The following is a 24,057-nucleotide window of genomic DNA, read 5'->3' as shown; positions in this document are numbered from 1 at the left end:
CAGTCCCCTTTAATCTCCTTCACCTTCCTCTGTATCTGAAGCCTCCTGTCTCTGCCTCTCATTTATCCAAGATTGCCTCATCTGCCCTTTTGTTCAGCAGCTCTGGCTTTCCTTTCACACCTCCTGTATCTGTCAGCAGATGGTGGAGGCCTGTGAACCTTTGGGCTTGCAGTAATCCATCTTCCCATTGTCCTGTCCCATGAGAATACCTTTGGTCATTCATGCTCAAATTCCTATTTCTCTTCTTCTCTCCTTCGGTTCCTGGCCTTTTCAGCCTCACCTGGGTTGTGGTGACTTTCTATCAGCTGTACATGTAGTAGCTAATTCTCATTGGGGTTCGAATTATTTTTATTTATTTATTTTTATTTTATTTTATTTACAGCATAGTCCACAACAACTCATACTTACAAACAAACCCACCACCATTGACAATTTAATTATCAAAATTAATCTCCTATCCCCTTACACAAAAAAATAAAAATAAAAGACTTCCTTTATCCTGTAAATGGCCTCCTTATTTACTTCTTGTATACCGTTTCTTTTATATGTGATTATTACAATTTTTCCTAATTATGACTTTAAAAACCCCAAAGTCTCTTATAGAAATTAATCAAAACAAGTCCAGGTGTATATTTTGGGGCACTGTTTGGTAAAGTATTCTCTGCATTTTCCCCATTCTTTTTGGAATTCCTGGCTAGGTTGTCCCCTAATTGTCTCTGTTAATCTGGCCAGTTCAGTATAATCTATTAATTTATCCTGCCATTCCTTTTTTGTTGGCACAAATTCTTTCTTCCAATTTCTGGCAATTAAGGACCTCGCCGAGACTGTGGCATACAGAAATATTTTCCAATCCTCTTTTGCTATACCTGTGTCTGTTATTCCTAATAGGAAAGCTTCTGTATTTTTCACAAAGTTATATTAAAAAAAAAAATTTAAGTTCATCATATACTATATCCCAGATTTATTACAATGCTTTTTCAGGATGCCTTCATGTGTATGTATCAGGGAATCTTACTTAGCAGCCTTTATTGCACGTCTTTATTGCATCCCAGCACAGGAGCTTGCCAAGAGAGGCATCCCAGAGCTTTGATGCATGCACTCATATCAGGCAGACACGTGGCTGTTGCTATTTTCTGACCACTTCCTTGCACATTTCCCCCACTCCCACATCATCACATCAAGTGAAATAATGTCAGCAGCAATTGTCATAATCTGTTTTCAGCATTTCGTTGATCAGGCTTGAGGAGCTCTTCACCAGAGGCACAACTGTTTCCTGCCTCAACTGCTTAACTTGATTAATTAATTTGTACTAAGACAGAGCTTGCTAGGGTTTAGCCCCAGAAACTGTTGTCAGTGTCATGGCTCAACTCCAGGGCATTTGAAGAAATAATAAAGAATAAGGGGCCTTTGATTATGAATGCTTGTGCCAAAATAGATTTCTTAGTCTCTAAGGTGCTACAGGACTTTGTCACACAGCAGCACAGAATTTATCTCCCTTGTGCTTGTGAGGGCTGCCTTATCACCGAGTAAACAAACACTTCTGCACCCAACTAGCGTTAATCGGGAGGCCCTTGTAATCTGTTTTAATTGTTTTAAATATTGCCTAATGATGTAAGCCACACTGGGGCATCATGGTGAAGGCCAGCAAGAAATCTAGCAAATAATAATCAGAGTGATTTCCTAGAAGACACCATTGCCAACACCTTCATCTTAGAAACCAAGCTCTGTGGTTAACCCTGTCAGGGTTAAAGGAGCCCAGAGGTCATCAACCTTTTTGGACCAGTGGCCACATACTGAATTTTTAGAGAGTGCTGTAGGCACCAGTTACAAAAGGCCTGCCATGCAGGCATGGCAAAATAAAAAAGTAAAGTAACAACCCCCTCAAGCAACCTTATACTTACAGTATGAAGTCAGCTATGTTCTGCTGGCCCTGACTGTGGCAATCACACAGTATTGGCCACATTCAAACCCAGTTATGTTGTTGATATCTAATAACAACAGGGAGCATTCCTCAGTACCAGGAAAATATAGTCGGGGGCACCTGCCCAGAGGCGCCAGTGAAAGCCTTTGTGGGCACCAAGATGCCTTTGGGTGCTGAGTTGATGACCTCTGAACTAGACGTCACATACGCATATCATAAAACACCAGTGGGTTTTTTAAAACAAAAAGCAGCCCCAGGCATCTATTTGGATTGAAGGAGTTGGGGCAGGAGCTGCTTAACACTTAACTCTGCCAGCCACATTTCTGCTCCAAATTGTTCCTCAGCCACATTCCACCCCACATTTCCTTGGAAATGCTACTTGTCTTCTCAAGATTTTGGTCTTCCAAGGCTGATTTCCATTTTTTACAGCCACAAATTATTCATTGCATATAATTGCATGTAGCATCTACTTTACCAATGGTAAAGGTAAAGGACCCCCGACAGTTAAGTCCAGTCGCGAATGACTCTGCGGTACTCATCTCGCTTTACTGGCCGAGGGAGCCGACATTTGTCCACAGGCAGTTCTTCTGGGTCATGTGGCCAGTATGACTAAGCCGCTTCTCGTGAAACCAGAGCAGCGCACAGAAAAACCGTTTACCTTCCCGCCAGAGTGGTACCTATTTATCTACTTGCACTTTGACATGCTTTCGAACTGCTAGGTTGGCAGGAGCTGGGACTGAGCAATGGGAGCTCACCCCGTCATGGGGATTCCAACCGCCAACCTTCCAATTGGCAAGCCCTAGGCTCAGTGGTTTAGACCACAGCAAAGGAATAGATTTTGGCAGCCATTTATGTTGTCAAGCTCCTATTGTTGGCTTTGGTTTCCTTTCATTATTTTCCTCCCTGACAACTATATGACTATCCCAACTGTGGCTTTCACTTGCCTCCCTGTATTTTCTCGGTGACCTTTCGGAAACCTATTTAGTGCCCTCCCTTATGGATGAAGGCTCTGTTCTCCCCTTCTCTCTCCCTGTGCCCTTTGTTCTGAGTGGCATGAGGAGGAGGAGCTGAGCCTTTGCTTCTTGAGAGCTTTGTCATCTCCTGCTGCTAGTGCCCCCAGGCCTCTGGTTCTGACATCAAAGGCATTTTGAGAGCAGTAGTGACATCACATGCAGGAAGGAGCTCCACTGAAAACAGCAGGCGCTCCTGAACCAGTAAGAAATGAGTTTAGGCAGATAAAGCAAGAGGGATCTCCAACTGTTTGTTACTGGCTACCACTTTAAGTTTATTTACCAACAAGAATAAAAGGGGCATATAATTTAAGAATATGAGGACAAGGGAGTCCACTCTCATTGTATTCCAGCAATTGAATAGGACACAAGAATGATACAGTTGGCAAGAAGAAGCTCTAGGTCTAGGAGGAAAATTTGTATTGAGGGGAAATGTTTGCTGTTTGTTAAAGCACCGTAATATGAATCTGGCCTTCTTGATTGCCCCTAGTAGTAACTTTTTCAACCTTTACAACTATGGCCTAGTTCATATTATGTAATGCTTCAGTTACATTACCGAACAGGAGTAAGTTCCAGGAGCAGCTTTCTATGTGAGCAGTAAATATTGAGACTTTGGGAAGTTTTGCAATATCGTTTAATTTACATTTATACACACTGGGCATGGTAGATTAGCATACCCCCCCCCAAAATTGGGGAGAAACCTTTGGGGCACCCCACGCCATCCCACTGACGCTGTTGCTCACCGGCTTGCCCGCTCCCTGCCGCTGATCCCTTGTAGGTTCCATGCCTTTACCCAGGGTTTTGTTTCCTTGGAATGAAGGATGGTGGAGCCTGTTGTGTACTTACAATATATGCTTTATTTAAACAGCATTGACACCCCAGAAGGGTCTTGCTTCTCACATAGCCACAGCTATGGGAATCAAACAGGAATCCGGCATAGCTCTGTCTCTCTCATATGCCCAGCCTGCCGCTTCTCACTTCTAGCTCTCACACATAACTCCCAACTGTGGCTTTTGTCTTTCCCGGCACCTCTAAGGTGGGTGCCATTGCCATTATAAGAGAACAATGGTGAGTTCCAGCACCTCTTTTTCTATAAAAATAACACTGCTAACTATCATTTTTCATCTGGCACAGATGTTCCTTTAATGGCCCAAACTTAGAGGGCCTGGCTATTCCAGGAATTAAATCTATGCTGGATCCAGAAATTAGAAGGGGGCTCAGGTATAAAATCTACCTCCCACAAACTCATAGCAATAATGTATTGCAGTGGTACCTCGTACCTTGTAAGTGGTACCTTACAAACGCTTCAATTTACAAACGCTTCAGGTCACAAACTCTGATAACCTGGAAGAGTTACCTCGAGTTGAGAACTTTGCCCCAGGATGAGATAGGAAATTGTGTGCTGGTGGCGCAGTGGTAGCAAGAGGCCCCATTAGCGAAAGCACGCCTCTAGTTAAGAACAGTTTCAGGTTAAGAACGGACCTCCGGAACAAATTAAGTTCGTAACTAGAGGTACCACTGTAGATCCAAGAAAAGTACTAGCCTTTACTTGCATGCAGTGCAGCTTGAATTTTTGTATTACTATTTCCCCATATAACCACTTAACAGCTGGGGTAGACAGCCTTAGAGCAGCATTTTTGTAGATCGAGTAGTACATTGGGGGCTGGGGTGATAGATAGTCCTGTGCTGCTTATAGCCAAATGTACATCTCAAGGATATACTAACATATTTAAGCATTATTGTTCTTCCACTCTTCAGCCAAAAAAGTCTTCAGAGTGACTTATGGGTCAGTCTTTTTAAAAACCAAGGTAATCCGAGCCCTCAGGTTTACATTATGAAAGTAGAAAATACTGTATAAAACAACTTTTATTGGAAAAGATCTGCCTAACAGCAACTATTTCCAAGAACATTAAACTTGAAAAGCAACAGAAAGCAGACAAACTTTAGCAAGAAACTAATGACCTTCTATATGAATTAATAAAACAAAATAAATGCAATTACACATTCAAGTTTTGTGCACTGCCTTTGTGTACAAAGAGGGAAAATCATAGTTCTACAAGCTCATCATGTCAGTAAATATTTTATACAATTAAGTTTCTCAAGGATTATTAAAACATGTGAACAGAAAATGTGTGAGAGAAATTGCCATTGTATCTTATTCATTCTTCCATCATTTGGCACTTGTTTGCTGTCAGTACCTCTGTTTCCCTGTCTACAGAAAATAAAGGCACAGTGTCCTTCATTTATTGTAGATGAATTTACCATAAATGAGGGAAGTTGTAGAGAAATAGATAAAGATGTCATATACAGAGTTCATAGGGGGGCTGCTAAACAGATATGGTAACTAAATAGGCAGATGCTGCAGAGTCATGGGCAGCACTGTGGACAGCTAGGTTCACAGATGCTATAGATGGGCCAATAGTTGCACTGGGTAGAGTAGTCCACTAATGTGCTTGATGGACAGATGCCATAGACCAGTAGATAGAGCAACAGACGTTTGCTGTAAAAGCCTCGGATGCTAAATGGACTGTAGTTATTATTATTATTATTGCTTCTGCCCTCAAGTTGGCCTCGTGCTCTTTCCATCATGTGGCATTCCCCTTGGAAAGACGTGGAAGATTTTAGCTACAACCATCCCAGGCAGCAGCTGCAGAGCAAGTAATGCAGGTTCAGCGCCCGCTATTTGAGGTGCATTTTGTTTGTGTTTGCAAGAGACATCAGGCTGCTGGCCAGCTCTTCCGTGAGATCAGTTAACTCAGGGAGAAACAAGCTGGAGGTGTTTTCCCCCTGCCTTAAAGGAAAATCTCCCTCTGCTGGGTAACTGTCCTTAGACGCTTTTTCAAAGCTACAATGAAATGCAAGCTACATTTCTTTCTGCCGCTGTTGTGAACCTTTTACTGGCTTCAGAAATGCTGGAGTGACATTACTGAGGTTGCAACAACAAACCTAAAAGCAGGAATTGGACTTCTTCATCTCAGTGTTTGCTTGACCTGTACGTTCATGGTGGGTGGCAAGCAGGCATTAGCTACATGGTTGGGGACTGTAAAACAATTTGAACTATTGCAGGAGTAGCTGAAGCTGCTGTTTTCCAAGGGCTGATTGCTTGTTGTTCACTCAGTATTTATAGGCTCTTCTGTAACAAAAAGTTATCAGGTCAGGGTGTACTCTGGTTTCTCTTCAGATCGTAAAAAGCTATCAGGGCAACTTATGGAATAAAAACAAACATGTTAAAAACAACAAGTTAAGGAGTATGATAATAAAATGTACAGAAAGGTCAATCCTCCAGGTACCATGAGTCCAAGCTAGGAAGGGCCTTGAAGTGAAAAAGCAGCACTTTGAATTGGGCTCAGAAATGGAATGGGAACCAGTTAAGATGACAATGGCCTATTTGTAATGCTCGGGCCCTAACTGTTCCCCTACGAAAAATTTCACCTCACGTCACTATTCTGGGGACATTGTTGCGGGGGCCTGGTTGCCTTATCAAGCATATATATATTTTCGCTTAAGGGGAAGGATTCCCTGGAAGGGTGCTACATTGTAAGGTAGTGTCCTTTCCCAAAGGCATTGTGATATGAAATGGCTCTGGGTATCACTATAAGTGGCACCAATTACAGTGGTACCTCGGTTTTCGAACGTAATCCACTCTGGAAGACTGTTCGAGTTCTGAAACGTTCAAAACCTGAAAACTCAATAGCCGACAGCTAGGCCTCAGGATCTTGCACTCAGTGGAAGTCGTGTGGCATGTTCGACTTCCGAGGCATGTTCGAAAACCAAAGCATCTACTTCCGGGTTTACGGCGTTTGAAACCCAAAATGTTCATCAACGTAGACGTTCAAAAACCGAGGTACCATTGTATTTCCTACAACGGGAAAATCTGTTTTAAAAAGGGAACTGGGTGAAAGATAAAACTCTTGAGCCAAAATCCCTTAAGCGTGACTAGAAAGCCCTCTTTAGCCATAGATGTGGTGGAATATTCTGAAAATCCCGGTGTCTAATTTATCTACACAGAATTTTCCCCCCTTAATTCCCGTACCTCACCTTCATCTCATCAGCCAACTTTTTTTTCTCTGGTTCTGCTAAGACCACGAACAATTCCTCCATATTATATGCATATATACTTCAGGTTTCCTAAAATAACCAGCACATAAACAGATACATATTATGATACAAATAATGATATAAAAATCATATGTATCATAATCATACAGTTGGAAGGGACCACATGGGTCCTCTGATCCAACCACTTGCAGTGCAGGAATCTTTTTACCCAATGTGGGGCTCAAACCCACGACCTTGGGATAAAGAGTCTCATGCTCTTACTGACTGTGCTATCTTGCTGTGGGTAAAATTATGCTGCAGAAAAATAGTATGGCGTGAAGCCTGACCCTTTTATATATATTATGCATATAATACACACTTCTTACATATAATTTTGCATAAATGCAGTTGGTTTAAAAAAACAACAACCCTGACAATGCATGAACAACTGAGACATAGGCAGGATCTCAATACAAGAGGTGTTCTGATGTGAACAAAGCTTGATCAGTTTGGAACCAACGAATTATGAGTATAGATTTGTTTAAAATGGGCTCCTCCCCCATCCCTGCCTGTGTGCCAAGTATGTTTCCAGTCCCCTGTGACCTTTGTTCCTCCAACACTGTGACCCCCAGACACCTGAGAGACTCCTTTTATCATCAGTGCCTTAACCCATTCTCCCTCGCTGCCCCAATGCCTGGAAATCCTGCACAGAACACCTCATGGTTCCATCTTATTTTCCTCAAACCCCTCCTCAGATCCCAAAGGGATCTTTATCTCAAGCTGAAGTGGAACCCAAGTGAGCATAATTGAATTTGCCCCCCACTCCTCCTTTGCTTATCTCAAATCCCATTTCTCTCTTTTGTTTGTTATCTGAACCTCTCCCCTCCACACCACTGCTGAAAGTTAGATTTTGAGTTCCTCACGGTAGAAATCTATTTTTCTCGCTTTTGGGTATGAATGGTGTCATATATATTCAATTCTTCACTTTCCACTTATTCGTGAAGGATAGGTATTCCATCTCCACACCTTTTTCTGGCCCTTTAATATACACAATACCTATCTCTTAGATCCAGTTGTAACAGCATGCAATGTGGCTTCTACCAGCAAGCTCTGAGATCTGAAACAGGAGGCTGATTTGGCCACAATCTAATCCATACTTTAGACTAATTAAAAGCAATGAGATTATGCACAACTTGCTTGATTGTGGGGCCTGTAGCTGGTGTGCTGAAATTGATAGGATACACAAGAGGGTTTGTTGATGAATTAAGAGGTGCCATGTTAAAATGCACTTCTAAAGTTCTTTGTGTCATGCCTTTCTTGTCTCTTTTTTTTAAAGGATATTATTTTGAAATTCCCTCCATTGGGGCCATCCGAATCAACACACAGGTAAGGAAACGAAACACAATTTGTCCAAACATATAATTTAAAGTACCTTTACTGGCATCTAACCTGACCTTTTGCCTAGCATAGGGCAAAGAATGTAATCAAGATTATTATTTCTGATTAGGTTGGGATGTATATTGTATGCCCATTTTTTCAAGACTGCATTCGCTATAGAGCCTATAATGGCCAATAATGCCAGACTCAACTACCGTCTTGCTAAACATCTGCTCTATCTGTTAGGGAAAACCCAGTCTCTACTCCTTGGGTATTCTGAAGGAATTACAGAACATGAGGGGGATAAGAGCGGATGAGAGAAAATTGCGTGCCTTTTCAAATCTGGCTCTTGAGAAAAAGCGAAAAATGTTGCTTACAGCCTCGTACCTTTTTCATGTCCCTCTTGAAACGGCTCAACATTCCACTTAATGCAGTTCTGAGTTCAGCATCCAGCAAAAACTCAAGTGCTGACATTGCACCCTCACATGTCCCTAGGAGCCACCACCAAGGGAGAGTGTCGGCCTAGTTATCAGTGTGCATTCTGCCAAATATGTGACTGGCTTTATTCTATCAAACCGGGGGGGGGGGGGAGAAGGATATTGCCTTATAAAAATAAAGAGATGTATTTCAGCCAGTCAGAAAACATTGGTCCATGTAGCAGCTGCCTTGAGGTCTTCGGGAGACGTCTTTCCTAGCTCTGCTACCAGGAATCTTTTAACTGGAGAGGCTGCAGAAGACTGAACCTGGAATTTTGTCCATTTACACCATCTGTGCTCTCCAACTGAGCTGGAGCCTCTTCCAGTGCACTGCCCATGCTTCTAGGTTAGCCTAATATCACCAAGTTAATAAAAGGACAAACAGCTGAACATAAATTCAAGTACAGTGGTACCTCAGGTTACATATGCTTCAGGTTACATACGCTTCAGGTTACAGACTCCGCTAACCCAGAAATAGTGCTTCAGGTTAAGAACTTTGCTTCAGGATGAGAACAGAAACCGTGCTCCAGCAGCACAGCGGCAGAAGGCCCCATTAGCTAAAGTGGTGCTTCAGGTTAAGAACAGTTTCAGGTTAAGAATGGACCTCCAGAACGAATTAAGTACTTAACCCGAGGTACCACTGTATTCACTACTAACCCGCAAGGCCCTGTTATTCCAGCACTGGGTCCTCCAGGCTTACAAAGCCTTAGTTACTTACCCCACACTGCTCTGTGTTGGCACAGCCCCCTGTTATTTCGGTCTTAGAAACACAGCCTCCTCACACAAAGCTCTGCTAATATCATAACTTGTAAGGCCCCCTGCTGTCGCAGCACAGCCTCATCCATGGAGAAAACTCTCGCATCCTTGTTATATGGACTTGTATTTATGTGGCTAATTATTAAAACTTCGTGCTTGAATCAGCACGCAGAGGAGCAAGCCAAACTGCCCGATCTATCAAGCTATTAGAGTCGACATGCGGCGTGTGAGAGAGGGAGCTTGGGATGAGTTATTAGTGCCCTGGAAATGGGGTGACGAGGCAAAGCTAATAGCTTTCCATTCAAATGATGCCTAAATCTTCAGGCCAAAAGCCAAGGGGAAAATGGGGAGTAGGGTGGGGTGGAGAGAGGCAGAGACAGGAAGCGGGGGAAGATTGAGAAAAGGGAAATGCTATTCCTTTTTTTCTCAGCGTGACACTAGCTAACTGTAGGTAGGCTGGATGCTTGGCTATAGTAGCTCTAGAAGCTTTCAGCACTAAAAATCGTCGGCATATTAGCCCCACTGACAGACACTGTATGCTTCTTTTTCCAGCCATTAGATTCTTGGCAACGGATGCATGCAGCATTCTAATAAAAGTCAGCAAAAGCAGACAAATGACAAAATAAATGTTAAGTTGTGACAGTCTCCTATCTCAGGAAGCAGGAATTTATTTATTTATTTATTTTGTGCCCCACCCTTTCTCCCAAACGAGCCCAGAGCGGTAAACATATCCACATTTTTATTTATTTTTTGTAAATAAAAGGCATTCTAAAACAGTTTAAGAATTCTAAAAATAGTTGCAGTTAAAAACAGAACTGAAAGCAGAACACTTCCTTTCTACCTCCCCCATCATCATGTAAGATATTTTTGCAGGAGTGAGGTGAATGGCACCCAGGGCATAATTTCTGCATGCTAAACCCAATCCAAACTAGGATTAGGGGTTGTGTAGAAAGCTAACTGAAATGCCACTATCCCTCAAAATTCTCACTTCCCTGCAGTTCTCCAACCTCAAAATATATGCAAAAATTTGTATTTTAAGGGAAGAGTGGCTAAAATACATTTTTAGGGAAAACAACATACAAAAATGCATTATATTAGAGGAAATTGCTTGCAAAAATACTTGTATTAGTCAAAATTGGCTACAAATAGGTGCATATAGGGACGCAGGTGGCGCTGTGGGTTAAAGCCTCAGCGCCTAGGACTTGCCGATCGAAAGGTCGGCGGTTCGAATCCCTGCGGCGGGGTGCGCTCCCGCTGCTCGGTCCCAGCGCCTGCCAACCTAGCAGTTCGAAAGCACCTCCGGGTGCAAGTAGATAAATAGGGACTGCTTACCAGCGGGAAGGTAAACGGCGTTTCCGTGTGCGGCTCTGGCTCGCCAGATGCAGCTTTGTCACGCTGGCCACGTGACCCGGAAGTGTCTCCGGACAGCGCTGGCCCCTGGCCTCTTAAGTGAAATGGGCGCACAACCCCAAAGTCTGTCAAGACTGGCCCGTACGGACAGGGGTACCTTTACCTTTATGTGCATATTAGGATAAATACACAGTAAAATAAGGAGGAAATTGTGAGGTTGTTTGTTTTTTTTTAATGACAAACTGAATTTAGGAATGGAAAAATGAGAAACTACTAGAAAACAAAATGTGCTTATTTGTACATCCTGAACTGGTTTAGGACTAGGGTGCTCCTCTCTTTCATTTTTCCAAAGCAAGACCAAGGCATCAATCACGCTACTCTGGTTTCAATTCAGTGAAGAGTGGGGGGGGGGGGGGAGAGAGAATTACCCTATAAATTAATAAGGAACTCATTCTCCGAGTGTGGGTTCTTATGTAGCCAAAATAGAACCATCCACACATAAGAGGGAGAGATGTGATGAACAGACTTGGGGGAACCTCAGTGTTCACAAAGTACAAATATATTTAAAGAAAGAAAACTAAGGCCAGGCTGGGTGTGGTGGAAGACTCATAGCAGCCCACTGAAGACTGAGCATGTTCAGCAGGCATGGACTGCTGGTTTAGAATTTCAAATCCCTGGTGTTCACTGGGAATTGTACCACTGTGAAGGAGAAGCTACAGTTCCCAGGATTCTGTTGGAGGGGAGGCAGAGTCCCCTAGCCTACCAACCAAGGCTGTAAGGTAAAGGTAAAGGTACCCCTGCCCGTACGGGCCAGTCTTGACAGACTCTGGGGTTGTGCGCCCATCTCACTTAAGAGGCCAGGGGCCAGCGCTGTCCGGAGACACTTCCGGGTCACGTGGCCAGCGTGACATCGCTGCTCTGGCGAGCCAGAGCCGCACACGGAAACGCCGTTTACCTTCCCGCTGGTAAGCAGTCCCTATTTATCTACTTGCACCCGGAGGTGCTTTCGAACTGCTAGGTTGGCAGGCGCTGGGACCGAGCAGCGGGAGCGCACCCCGCCGCAGGGATTCGAACCGCCGACCTTTCGATCGGCAAGCTCTAGGCGCTGAGGCTTTAACCCACAGCGCCACCTGCGTACCCCACAGTGCCACCTGCGTCCCAAGGCTGTAGTGAGGATTAAAGGACTGAGCTCACTGGAGAAAAATGTAGATGCAGATTAAACAAATAAATCCAACAGAAAAATTGAGGAGTGCTGGACTCGCCTCAATTTGTTCCCCAGGGGGCAGACCCAAGCAAGGGCCATTGGCTGGTTGAGCCCGCACCCGGGGGAATCCCTGGACCCAGGCTGGCCTGCCATAGGCCCATCTGCAGCCAGGCCTCCAAGCCTCCCCAGCTGACTGCCCAATCACTGACCAGGCCTCAATGCCGCCTGACAATTTAAGGTAAACAGATTTAGATGCAGATTAAACAGATAAATCAGTATCGTAAAGTATTTAAAGATTGTTTTTTAAAATGTGTGGTGGTGAGAAAACCTCTGGCAGAGATTGGCTGAGCTGCTGTAATGCTTAGGAAGGAGCAGTAGAAGCAGAAGGTACTTCCAAAGGGGGAAATGTCTGTGTCTCATGAAGCTGCAGATTAAGGGAAGGTGGGATTGGAAAATAAAGCAGAGGGAAAGTAATGGCTAAGACATAGCTGTCAACATTTCCCTTTTTTTAAGGGAAATTCCCTTATTCCAAATAGGATTTCTCGCAAGAAAAGGGAAAAGTTGACAGCTATGGGCTAAGAAAATCCAAGGAAAGAGGAGGAGGAGGATTCTGAGACAGGAAGGGTGGGCTGGTGGGAAAGATGTGCATGGCCAGGAACTTCAGCAGCAAGGAAAGCAGAAATTCACCTAGCCTGATTTGAAATACCCAACCATATCTTTGGTTGCAGGGCTCTAAAGTCCAAATCTAAAGTGTCAGAAAATGTAGATACTGCATATGAAGGACTCCAAAAGGGAATGAGGATGGGTAGTATGTTTTGTGGGCATCGTTCATTGTGTTTACTTTTGCTTCGAGCAACGTGAAAAGGGAGTGTGCGATTCAGGTTTCATAAGTGAGAGGTTGGTGGGCAGATAGTGTTGCCCTGTGATGGTGTGATAGTGTTTTGGTGCTTTCAAATTCTACAGCTGTTTTCACACTGAGCTTTTACTGTGAAATAGCCTCGCTTTGTTTTCTCACTTTTTATGGAGCAACTGCATGACATCATGAACAAAAGACACTGCTCTTAATGGTTTTTTTCAGAGCTAAGAAAATCCCAAGTATTTTAACTTCATGGGACAGCTCCATAATTTCCCCAGATGTAGAATAAATCAGGCAGCTGTTCAGTAAATTTTGGGTCTGGTTATGACCTGTATAGATTGCTCTTGCCATTTTCTTCTCTGTGGTTCATCTCTCCTTTCTAGAAATCAACTCTGTCTCTATAAACCTTGCATTCCTTCCCCCCTGCCAAACAATGCTTTTATTTCACAGAAACACACAATACGGTCCTTCTAAAAATTATCCCCAACATTTATGACTGGGGAAAGGACTGTCCACTTGGCTGCAGAATGCTATTTGAATTCCAGAAGTCTGGAAGCAGAGTCTTTGCTATTCCTCTTGAAGCTCAGAGCAAAACAGCAATGCTTGGCCGCTGCTAAATCATCCGTGTCTGGAAGCATCATGTGATTCCTGATGTGGATAGAGTATAAATGAAGAGGGAGCTGAGGAGCTGAAATCAAGACATGAGCATTGCTATAGAGAACAGAAAAGAAGGGAGTGGAGGGTCGGTCATCCTGGTCCAGTATGGGTCCTCTTCCTTTTCCTCTGCAATGATGCCTGAAGCTTATCTGAATCATTCAGATCTTCTTTCTCTTGTTGTTCTTTCGCACTAATCACAGGCTTGAAAGCCCTATGCAAGCAGACTTTGTCTATCTCATGCTTTTACCCAAGCCCACACTGGAGTTTGATGCTGAGGAGCCTCTGGCCTGGAAGCATCCTGCAAAGGTGCGCTTCTGCGCAGCTAGGCAGGATCCTGTGCAGCTTTGTAGTATCGTATTTAGCATGTCCCCTCCCCATGCCCCCTTAGGGAACCATAAAGGTTAATAGCTCATTACTGAATATTTATTTCTAGTGACGTGAGTCAGGATTTTGACAGGAGCTTCCCCTCTGGGTTGCTGATTCATTTTTCACTCTGTATTGCGCAGAGAGCACAGAACAGTGTGTCAGTGCCATCTGGTGGGTTTCTCCCAACACTGTAGGAGCCCATTATCTCTCAAAAGTCCCTGATGTCACCTTGAGAATCTTACCTGACTATTTCTTTATATGTGACATGCAATCACATCTATCTTTCCCCCATGGGTTATTTGTGTCTGTGTGCGCATGATTGTTTTCCTTTGTATGGAGGCTGCAGATTTAAGCAAAAGGACAGCAAAGAGAGATGTTTCTTAACCCTTTCCCCTTTAGCTGTTTTTCCCATTTAAAACCTCTCCATTGCCTTTTCCCCCGACATGATGAGAGAAACCAGCTGGAGGGAAAAGGGTTGTCTGCAATCCCTTCCACCCCTATGCCAGTTTCTTAGGTTAAAAACAGAAGGAAAATATACATTCCAGTGGGATCTCTCTCAGCCTTCAGTTCATGAAATACAGAAGCTCATTTTAAAAAGATCTTAGGTCTTCCTCTCCACCCTGTGGGTCCATAGGTAGTTGATGAGAGGGGCAGCTTAAGTGTTGTTGTTGTTGCTGCTGCTGCTGCTGCTGTTAACATTATCCTAAACCTCCTCTTCCTTGTGGGATATCTTCAGGAGAAGAAAAGGCTAAGGAGTAAACCCTACACAAGTGGAGACCCTACAACAGTAGGATGGCGCCTTGTATGCTTCCTTCTGGCAACTCCTGCAACCAAGCTGGTGACAAACATATTGCTCTGCTTTCCTTTGGACCACATCAGTGAGGACGAGAAGGGGATCTTGTCCTACGGGTAGCTCAGGACCTCCATGCACATATTGTCGGCTCAGTCTGCTGAAGCCTATATTCACATGCTGGAGAAGTCCCTAACTCACTGAGGGTTTGAGACCCATTGGCTACCCTCACCTGGTTTAGCCAGCCAGTCAAAGCCATTCTGAAGGTGTGGCTGCTGCCACAGGCTGACAGCTTCCAGGAACCAAAGGGGAGAGCTGAGCACAGGGTGGGGACCAAAGATGGACAAGCTACCCCAGAAGGAGCACAATGTGTGCAACAGTTTCACTTCACCCCTGGAGGCATACTCCATTGTCTTTCAAAAACAGACAGATGCCAACAACAGCAACAACAACAATACCCCTGATTGCAGTGGCACATCATTGCATGCTGTTGCTTGCAGAGCCATCTCCACTTCCACTCTCAATTCATGTGGCTGCAGTAGTGCATTCTGCCTTCTCAAAGCAGCTAGTGCCAGTTTAAAAAGAAAGAAGCAAAGGCAGACCAAAATCATGAAATTCAGTGGAAGTGGATTTCGAAGCAGACCATGTCCCAAATTGCATGCTAAACTCAGAGGTGCTGACCAGATGAGTCCACTTTGAGATTCAGGCCCACCAAATTCCACAAGCATCCCTGGCTGCCTCTACTAAAAAGCGATGCTTTAAGTCAGTAGTTCCCAATTAGCTAAATAATGTGGACCCCCTGTTTTGCAAAAGCCAAGCCCTGGACCTTTGAAGATTTTGATATCTCTCTGGTATTGGTATTTTTTGTTATGTGAATGGTGCCACAGACTCCCCCCCCCCCCCAAGGTGGGTTATGTGGACCCCCTCCCCGAGGACCACCAATTTGGAACCACTGCTCTAAGTGATGTCTTGTTGCATGAAAACTCTTTCTGAACTGGTGTTTCATCTGTGACAGCTGCTTTACACATGCAAGTCGTTATGTGATGTTGCAGTTGTCCAGTGATGAGGAGGGTATGAAGTTACCCTGTTGCAATAAGTGGGTATCAAGTCTCTCTCTCTATATATAGCTAGTACTGCTGTTCATAACAGCATTGGGGAATAAATGGTGTCTGTTTTTATCTTGACAGATAGTAGTAGTGCAACAATCAATATGTTTGGAAGGCAGCTGTCAGTCTTGATATGGATTCTCGTACGGGTGGATACAGCGTGTCAGCTGTAAGCACCTGCATGAAGGTTTACGATCCCTTAAATGTCTGGGCAGCCATGCATCTTAGCATGTTATTTATATGAATGCTCACCTATCATTAAATCATAGAGTTGGAAGGGACCCCAGGGGTCATCTAGTCCAGCCCCCTGCAATGCAGGGATCTCAAGTAAGCAGCCATGACAGATGGACATCCAACCTCTGCTTAAAAACCTCCAAGGAAGGAGAGTCCACAACCTCCCAAGTGCCTTCAGTGTTGGAAGCCCATTTTTTGACAAGTCTAATTGCCAGGGAGGGGGCAGATTCTCATTAAAATTGTGTGCAGTTCTGACAAGAATCCTCCCTCCAGTGGGACAAGGGAGGGAGGGCTTGTTCAGCACCTAGGAGAGGGCCGGGGATGAGGAGAGGCAGATCAGCTGAATGGAAAGATCCTGCAGGATACCCATTCCTCCCTCGCTATCAACATGTATGTAAATATGTTTGCTCCTCTATGAATACCGATATAGCCATGCAGATGAGTGTGCAAATTAAATGATAATGATGGTGTACATATACCTGGACTTAGGCATGCATGCACACAAAAAACATGGCTCTGTGTGTGTCCATTGCTGACTTCGTGTACTCATTTGTGCAGATGCCCCATCATCATCGCTCCTAAATCAGCTAAGTAAATGTCCTATTCTCTCAGTTAAGCTTCAAATCACCAAGGCCATCGTACAGCTTTGAAACGCCGCCACCCTCATTTCTTTTCCTGGCTGCACACTGCTCTGTTTAAAGATGAAAGCATCTTTGGAAGGAGAAGAAAAAAGTGTGGGGAGCTGCAGGGCATAGCAGATAATTATGTGTACAGTTGAAGCTTGTTCTAATGAAGCCTTCATCCTGCGTAGAACATCTGCTGTCCCCCACAGAGAGCACCACCTAGAGACCTGTGAGAGACTGCGCATCAGGCCAACATGCGCACTCCCCCTTGGCTTGCTTCTAAAGCTCCGGTGGGAATTGCCAGCAAATTGACCAGCTGATTCCTCTTTGTGCTTTGTGGCATGCTGCCCTCTTTCATTCAGCAGCATCCTTAAGTACCTATTCATCTCTTTGTAGGGCCAGGCAGCCCGTTTGAAACCTTCTCTGACAAAATGTGGAGGAACGGAACCTGTGATTCTTCAAAATGAACCACAGTTAGAAATTCTGTGCCAAGCTCACCCCACCCCCAAACACACACACACACAGAGAGAGAGAGAGAGAGAGAGAGAGAGAGAGAGAGAGTTCTTAAAGTAAATGTAGATGGCAACATGCAGCAGGAAAAGTATGGTTTGGGGTTTTTATTTTAAAAATCTGGATATATAAGAAAATGGATGGCTACCAAAATACTTGTTTCCCCCAGCCCAAAGGCTTAAACTTTTTGCAAAGATGGTTTCAGCCAGTTGTAGATACATTACATCTCATTTGCACACCAACATGAAAGCCTCTGTAAATCCAACCTTTAAGACATTACAGATTTAAAGAAAGGCAGGAGGAGTTTTAGATAGGAGTAGGGATGGGTGAATATGCCCTTTTTAGCTTCTCTCTGTTTCTCATTTTTTTCAGTTTTAAGTTCTGTTCTCCATATTTCTGCATATCATTTTGTAAGTTAAAAAGTCATGAAAATTCACTTTCAGTGTGATTTTCTCCTATTGTACACATTTCATACTCAATTTTGCCTAGGGCACACATTTTTGCAAAGCAATTTCCCCTAATGTAACATTGTGTATATGTTATTTCCACTAATATATACATTTATGTGCACATTTTACACAAGTGAATGAATTTTTGTGCACATTGTTTGGCTGATGAACTGCATTGCAAAATTTGGAAATGTTCAAATTTCAAACCAAATTTCAAATTTGGTCCACATCTTGTTTCAGAAAGTGCAAGTTAGGTAAGTGAATATTTAAATGCAAACTGAATCGACATTTCTTCACCATCCCTAGATAAATGTTATTTGGTGTTCAAGAGGGCTGCATTATAAACCCCGAAGTACAGTGGCTAACACTAAAATGAGTTCGTTTATGAAGAGAAACTAACCAGATGAACAAAGGGCCATAGGAAAGCATGGAGGTGGTCCTGCTCTGTTAACAGTCTTATGAACATGCAGTCCATCCTGCTCATTCCATTTCCTACACAGGCAGAGCAATTCTAATCCTGCCCAGGGAGCAACCAGGCAGACTTGTGGCAGCTTTATTGCTGCAACCAACCGCTGCCACTCACGCCAGGCAAGGCAGAAGGTGAGGACACCCACACCCACCCTGCTTCAGCTTCTTGCCCTCACCCCTGTGCCAAAATGCCTCATTTAAAAGATTTCCACTGGCTACTGCCCACAGGAGAACTTCTGCAGGTAACACAAACCTTGGGGTCTCAAATTTCAGCAGTGCCCTGTGCAATGCCAAAATCCCCCCCCCCCTTCTTGCACTCCAGTCTAAATCAAGATTTCAGCATCCTCTGCAGCATCCCTGAAGCTTGGTTCCCACTGCGACAGATCCAGTCTGCCTCTGTTCCCAGCCATCAGGTTGAAGCTCAGGGCCTCCAATTCAGCTGAGCCTCCTCCTTCCAAAATGGTGTTCCCCAGAAGTCAGCAGAGAGTCAACTACTTGCCAGCCTAACACCCCACCCCCCACCCCTGCCTGCCAACAATATTGGGGATTAGTATTGCGCTGTCACTCTCATTTCATTGGCGACAAAATGCTAAGTTCATATGAGCTTAATTTGGTTTCATACAAAGCTGCCGTAGTCATGTATTGCACATTTAAGCCAATCTCAATGCAGTTTAAATGCTGTGCAGTGCAGTCCTGTGCACATCTGATAAAAAGTAAGCCCCACTGTATGCTCAACACAGCTTACAACAGGAACGTTGATGCAAGACTGCAGCTTAACATTCAACCTAGGAGCCCTGGAAATGGCAACTGCTTAAAGAACTAGGGATCCCTAATAATACTTTCACAGCACTCTTAGTAAAATAAATATTTCATAGTTTTCTGAGGTAAATGATGGTGGGTACAAATAGTTGGATATCTGTCTACAACAGGCATGTCCAACTCCCAAGAGACTGCGATCTACTCCCACTATTAAAAAAAACTGGCAGTGATCTACCCATTGGATTGACCAAAGCTGTTGAGCTTTTTTGGGACAGGAATACCCAAAGTAGATCTCAATCGACCTGTTGGACATGCCTGGTCTACAATTATAATGTAGATATATATCCTTAATCATAGGTGTTGTCAATGCTTTTTTTATTTAAAAACAAATGAGGTGCCAGTAATTATATCTTGATGAATGTCCTGTGGGTGCCAGCACAAAATGTCTGCCATGGGCAGGAAAATAAAAGAGGTGACAATACTTGGTATCAGTGAGTACTGAGTACTGTCACCCAAAAGCACTGGGTGTAGCCATTAACTGGTAATGCACAGATTATTCACTGATGAAAGAAAAGGCGTCAGTGCTAATTTATATGAGCAGACAATCTGGCAGGAGCGGTAAATAGTTTTACACAGCCTTAGAAAATATCTCTTGGCTACTGTCACCCAGCCAATTGTGACAATTTTATTGTACAATATTAGTTGCTTAATTCTTACCACCTTTAACACCTATTAGCGCGGATTCACTCAAAGACATACCACAGCAGAAACAAACATTGATGGCATTTAATCATCCTGTCTCTCAGCGGAGCCTTATGTTAGCAAGAAACCATTTGTGTTTCTTTCATTGATGCACAAACGAGACAACAAGTATGCCCATCAAATAATCACACTTAACTGGACTCTCAACTGCCTTAAGTCTCTAGTCCAATTATGGGAGCCTATGATTAAACTGCCTGTCATCAAAAACGTCAGATTTCATCTGCCTGAGGTCCCCGAGAGAAGCAGATCAGGCAGAGTAATGGAGCCATTTATATCCCAGATCTGAAGCATTTGCTACAACATAGAAATTAGTGTAGTAAAGCCAGGCTGCCATGAAGCAGTGCCAGATGTTAAGTTATTGGCCTCATTTGTGCCTACGATTAAGTATGGTTTTTAAGAGCTGTATGCATCTACTTGTCCGTCTGGAATAACCAAAAATACAATATGTGCCAGGCTAACCACAGCCTCGGATGCACCACACAGGCACTTTATGCTGTTAAGTGTTAAAATAAACACCCCGACTGCATGCAGGGAGAGTGTGGAAAGTTATTTGTGTAAAACCAAAGACAAATTGTTATAACCACAGTGTTTAATTTTTAAAATGTCCCAATAACTGGCTGACTAAAAGCATAAGTGTGGGATTAGTAAACTGGTCACTTATAATTATTTATTTTTACTTAATTATTTAATACATTTATATCACACCTTTTCTCCAGTGAGCTCAAGGTAATGTACATGGTTCCTCATTTAATCCTCATAACAACCCAGTTGTGGTAGGTTAGGCTAACTCTATGTGTGCACCACCCTGAGCTCCTTGGAGGAAGGGGAAGATATCAAAATGTAAATTAAGTGAATTTTGGAGCCCAGTATTGAACTAAGTTATGGTCAGAGAAGACCCATTAGAATTAATGGACCTAAGTTAAGTCAGACCAGGGCTATCATTGGATAGAACCCCAGGTCTTCTGATGGCCTCAGAAACTAGGTTCAGCCCTTTACCTTCATAAATATCTCAGTTTACTAGCAGTTAGTAAGAATTTCCTGTCATGTGACCAGCCACAGGGGCCACCTATGAAGGACTCTTTACAATAGGGGTGGGGAACGTGTGGCCCTCCAAATGTTTGCTAGACTCCAACTTCCATCAGCCCCAATCAGCATGATGGGAGTTGTAGTCCAGCAACATTCCCCACCCCACTTTATTATTTGCCTCTGAAGAACAACAATCACAGGTAACCAACTGTGTTGCTGTGTTTACAGGAGCAAGAAAGGTAGGATGTTAGTTTTCCAAGAATAGCAATCAACCCACAGTTCAAGTGTGTGATCTTGAAAGTGTGACATGACTTTCCCTTTACTCCCCCTCTCCCCTCTCTTTTCTGTTTGTATCTCTGCTTTTGTTCCGCTTTCCCCTTCTGCTGCCTATATCTCTGCCTCCTCTCTGTGATGCTGTTTTCCCTTTACATCTCTCTCCCCCTGTATTAAATCATCCGGAAATAATACATTCCCCATGCGCTTCAGGGCTGAAGCTCTTGCCTGCCACAGCGCCACACTTCACCATGGCAACCTGCAGGGAGGGTTAATCGATTTGGGGAAAGGGCGTGTTTCCTTCATGCTGACAGCGAGGGCTGATTGGCACATACTGTCCCTTAACATGCTTACAGAAGACAAACAGGTGGCAGATACAGCTCTCAGCACAATGAACTGCTGTCACCATTCGTTCCCCCAGCCCTCCCCACGCCTTACATGGCATTCCTGTAGGGATAAAGGGAGCAGGACCCCATGCACGTTGGTACAGGGCTCCCCTACATCTTGTTCATTTCCCCTTCTTCCCTCACCTTTGTGGTTTTCAACACTAAATGTGCTCAGTGGCTTAAATCTTCCTCCTCAAGCTGAAGAAGTTATGGAATGAAGCAAAAAAGAACTCTGTCATTACTTAGTTCTGCCCTTGCTGAAATCAGTCTAATATTGGAAATGGCAGAGTATTGAGATTGTGTGTGTGTGTGTGTGTGTGTGTGTGTGTGTCCTGCATTTCTGTGTAGGAATTTAAACTGAAGCATCCATGTGTGTGTGTCCCTATGAGTACACTCACTAGAAAGTCACATGTGGCAGCTGCTTCCCAGCATGTTGGGTGTGTACACCATGAAATTTGTGAATATGCATTTGTCACACATCACAATCTATGAGCATGGATTGCACACTAATTCCTGTGCGCACATACCTTCACCGTCAAACACAGATGAATGAAATGCTTTTGCCGGTGGAATTTTCCAATATTTGTCTATTCAGTGCTGCAAATGAGAAGGAGCCAATTACTAGAGTCTCACACTTCCTGCCCCTGCCCCCCCACCCCACAGAGTATTTCAAGGATGGGATAACATTTTTGACAAAGCATCTAGCAAATGTTTGCTGTCATTCTGACATTTGTTGAAGCCCAATCTCACACAACAAGGGCCTGCTATTTTGGAAACTTTTGCTCTGTTGAAGTATCTTTTGTGAAACACACAAAAGAAAAGGGGGGAAAAACATACATGCATACGTACATACGTACATACATAATTTTATTTGTATGCCATCTTTCCATTCTCAAGGCGGCTTACAGCATAAAAAATACTTAATTGCAACATAACAAAAGTAGTCATAAATAATAAATAAAACATCAAAAAATGCACAACTAGACTGAACCATTTCCACATAAATAAGATCTAAATAAAGATACAAAACATAATAGAAAAAATAGCAACAGTTCCCCTCCCACCCAAAAAAGACCCCAGCTCAAGAGTCTGTTCAGCAACCTCAGCCTTTGTTGCTGGAGACAGACAGGGCCCCCCAAGTAGAAAAAGGCCAGCAAGGCAGGGAGCAGGACTTCCAGGACTCACAGCCAAAACCTTACCTGTTGCTTTTGAAAGGTTACACATGTGTGCTGGTCAAAGCTGGATGTTGAAATTCAGCTTCTGCATGACACCATGCAAGAAATTTATGACTTAAGAGTTATCTTTTATCTCCCTGAATCAGATATTAGTTCTTTGTAATGATGCTGCTTCCTTTTCTGCCTGTATAGTAGCATACTGTGTGCATATTAGTCTATGGCAGGGCATTCAAGTTGTGGTGCAATGTCCCCTCTAGTGGTGGAGATTGTCTCCACAGAGATCCGTAATTAGAGAATGGAACTCATGAAGCTGAATACCACCTTCAAAGTGCCAGATGTCCCTGTTAAATACTCAGGCAATACTTGACCCACTCTCAAGTCAGCACTGCAGTGGAGATGATTGGGAATAGATTTGTATCAGAGACGTGTTATATCCACTCAAGGATTTGTTTTGGAGTAATGGGAGAAATAGTATTTTGCAGCTGACCTGCATTTTCTGAACAGAAGCCAGCCTCTACAATTAAAATCTCAGTTTTCATAAAACATAGGCAACAGGTTTTCTCAGTCTCCTGGAAATATATAGAATCGAGCAGCTCTTGACAGAATTCTGGGTTCAACTGAGAGTTCCATTGGGAAGCCGGTGTTTCCATTTGCATCTTGCATTATATCCACATACAATATTACTTTCTCCAAGGCTTTTTCTCACCCTACAGATCTCATTTTTACTACTTAACCTAATATGTCTTTACAGTCTGACCTTGCCCTGAAAGGGTTCTCTTCTTCTGGGCTTCCGTCTTTAGAGGGCTTAGCCTTGCCTGTCTGAGCAACATCTCAACTATGATTCAATAGCTTTCCAGTCAGGGCCAGCTCAATATATTTGGCTGTCTGAGGCAAAGGACAATATGACCCCTCCCTCCTGGAAGCTGAATCTCAGGTCAACACTGGCAGCATCCTCCATTGCTCCTGAGGGAAACACACTAGATGAAGCGGTGCATGGCAGGCCACGTGTCACCCACAGCTCTGTTCTTCAACAGCTTGCCACTGCTTCCTCACCACCACCACCAACCTGCATCAGCCACCTGAGATGGCAGCCTCGCTTTGCCATAACCTTTATCTTAGGAAAGAGATCCATGTTCAGTTTTGGGATGAGACAAGTCTTCGATAGAAGGAAGCTCAAAATGCAAACTGCGTTTGAACAGGGCAGCTTAATTCAAGTTGGGTCCATCTCTCTTCCAGCATAGCCTGACTCAAGTCGGGGCTCACATCCCACCTCCACCGGTCTCTACTCTGCACATGTGGCCTCTGCTAGTGGGATAGAATCCCTCCTCTGCCTGTAACCCTTTCCTAAAGTTAAGGGAGTTTTGTTTGTTTGTTTGGGGAGCAGGATGAGCAACTGAACTGAACATGACAAACATCATTCTACTTCAGTCAAGAATAATGTTGCGGTATACATCTGTTATGGGACGTGGGTGGCGCTGTGGGTTA

The 24,057-nt window shown here is 43.8% G+C and overlaps 1 protein-coding gene across 4 annotated transcripts in view; it reads left to right on the top strand.

The window, feature by feature from the left end:
* Positions 1–24,057, top strand: part of CACNA2D2 (calcium voltage-gated channel auxiliary subunit alpha2delta 2) — a 544,797-nt gene that overhangs the window by 457,228 nt on the left and 63,512 nt on the right. For all 4 annotated transcript variants that reach the window (XM_079964404.1, XM_079964403.1, XM_079964402.1 and 1 more), the window contains one exon: positions 8,306–8,355. In XM_079964404.1, coding sequence (XP_079820530.1) covers positions 8,306–8,355 — 50 coding nt within the window. The remainder of the gene's footprint in view (positions 1–8,305; positions 8,356–24,057) is intronic.

The sequence above is a fragment of the Podarcis cretensis genome, assembly GCF_951804945.1.
Source record: "Podarcis cretensis genome assembly, chromosome: 2".
NCBI classification, from domain to species: Eukaryota; Metazoa; Chordata; class Lepidosauria; order Squamata; family Lacertidae; genus Podarcis; species Podarcis cretensis.
This window is presented reverse-complemented; position numbering and strand designations above follow the sequence as displayed.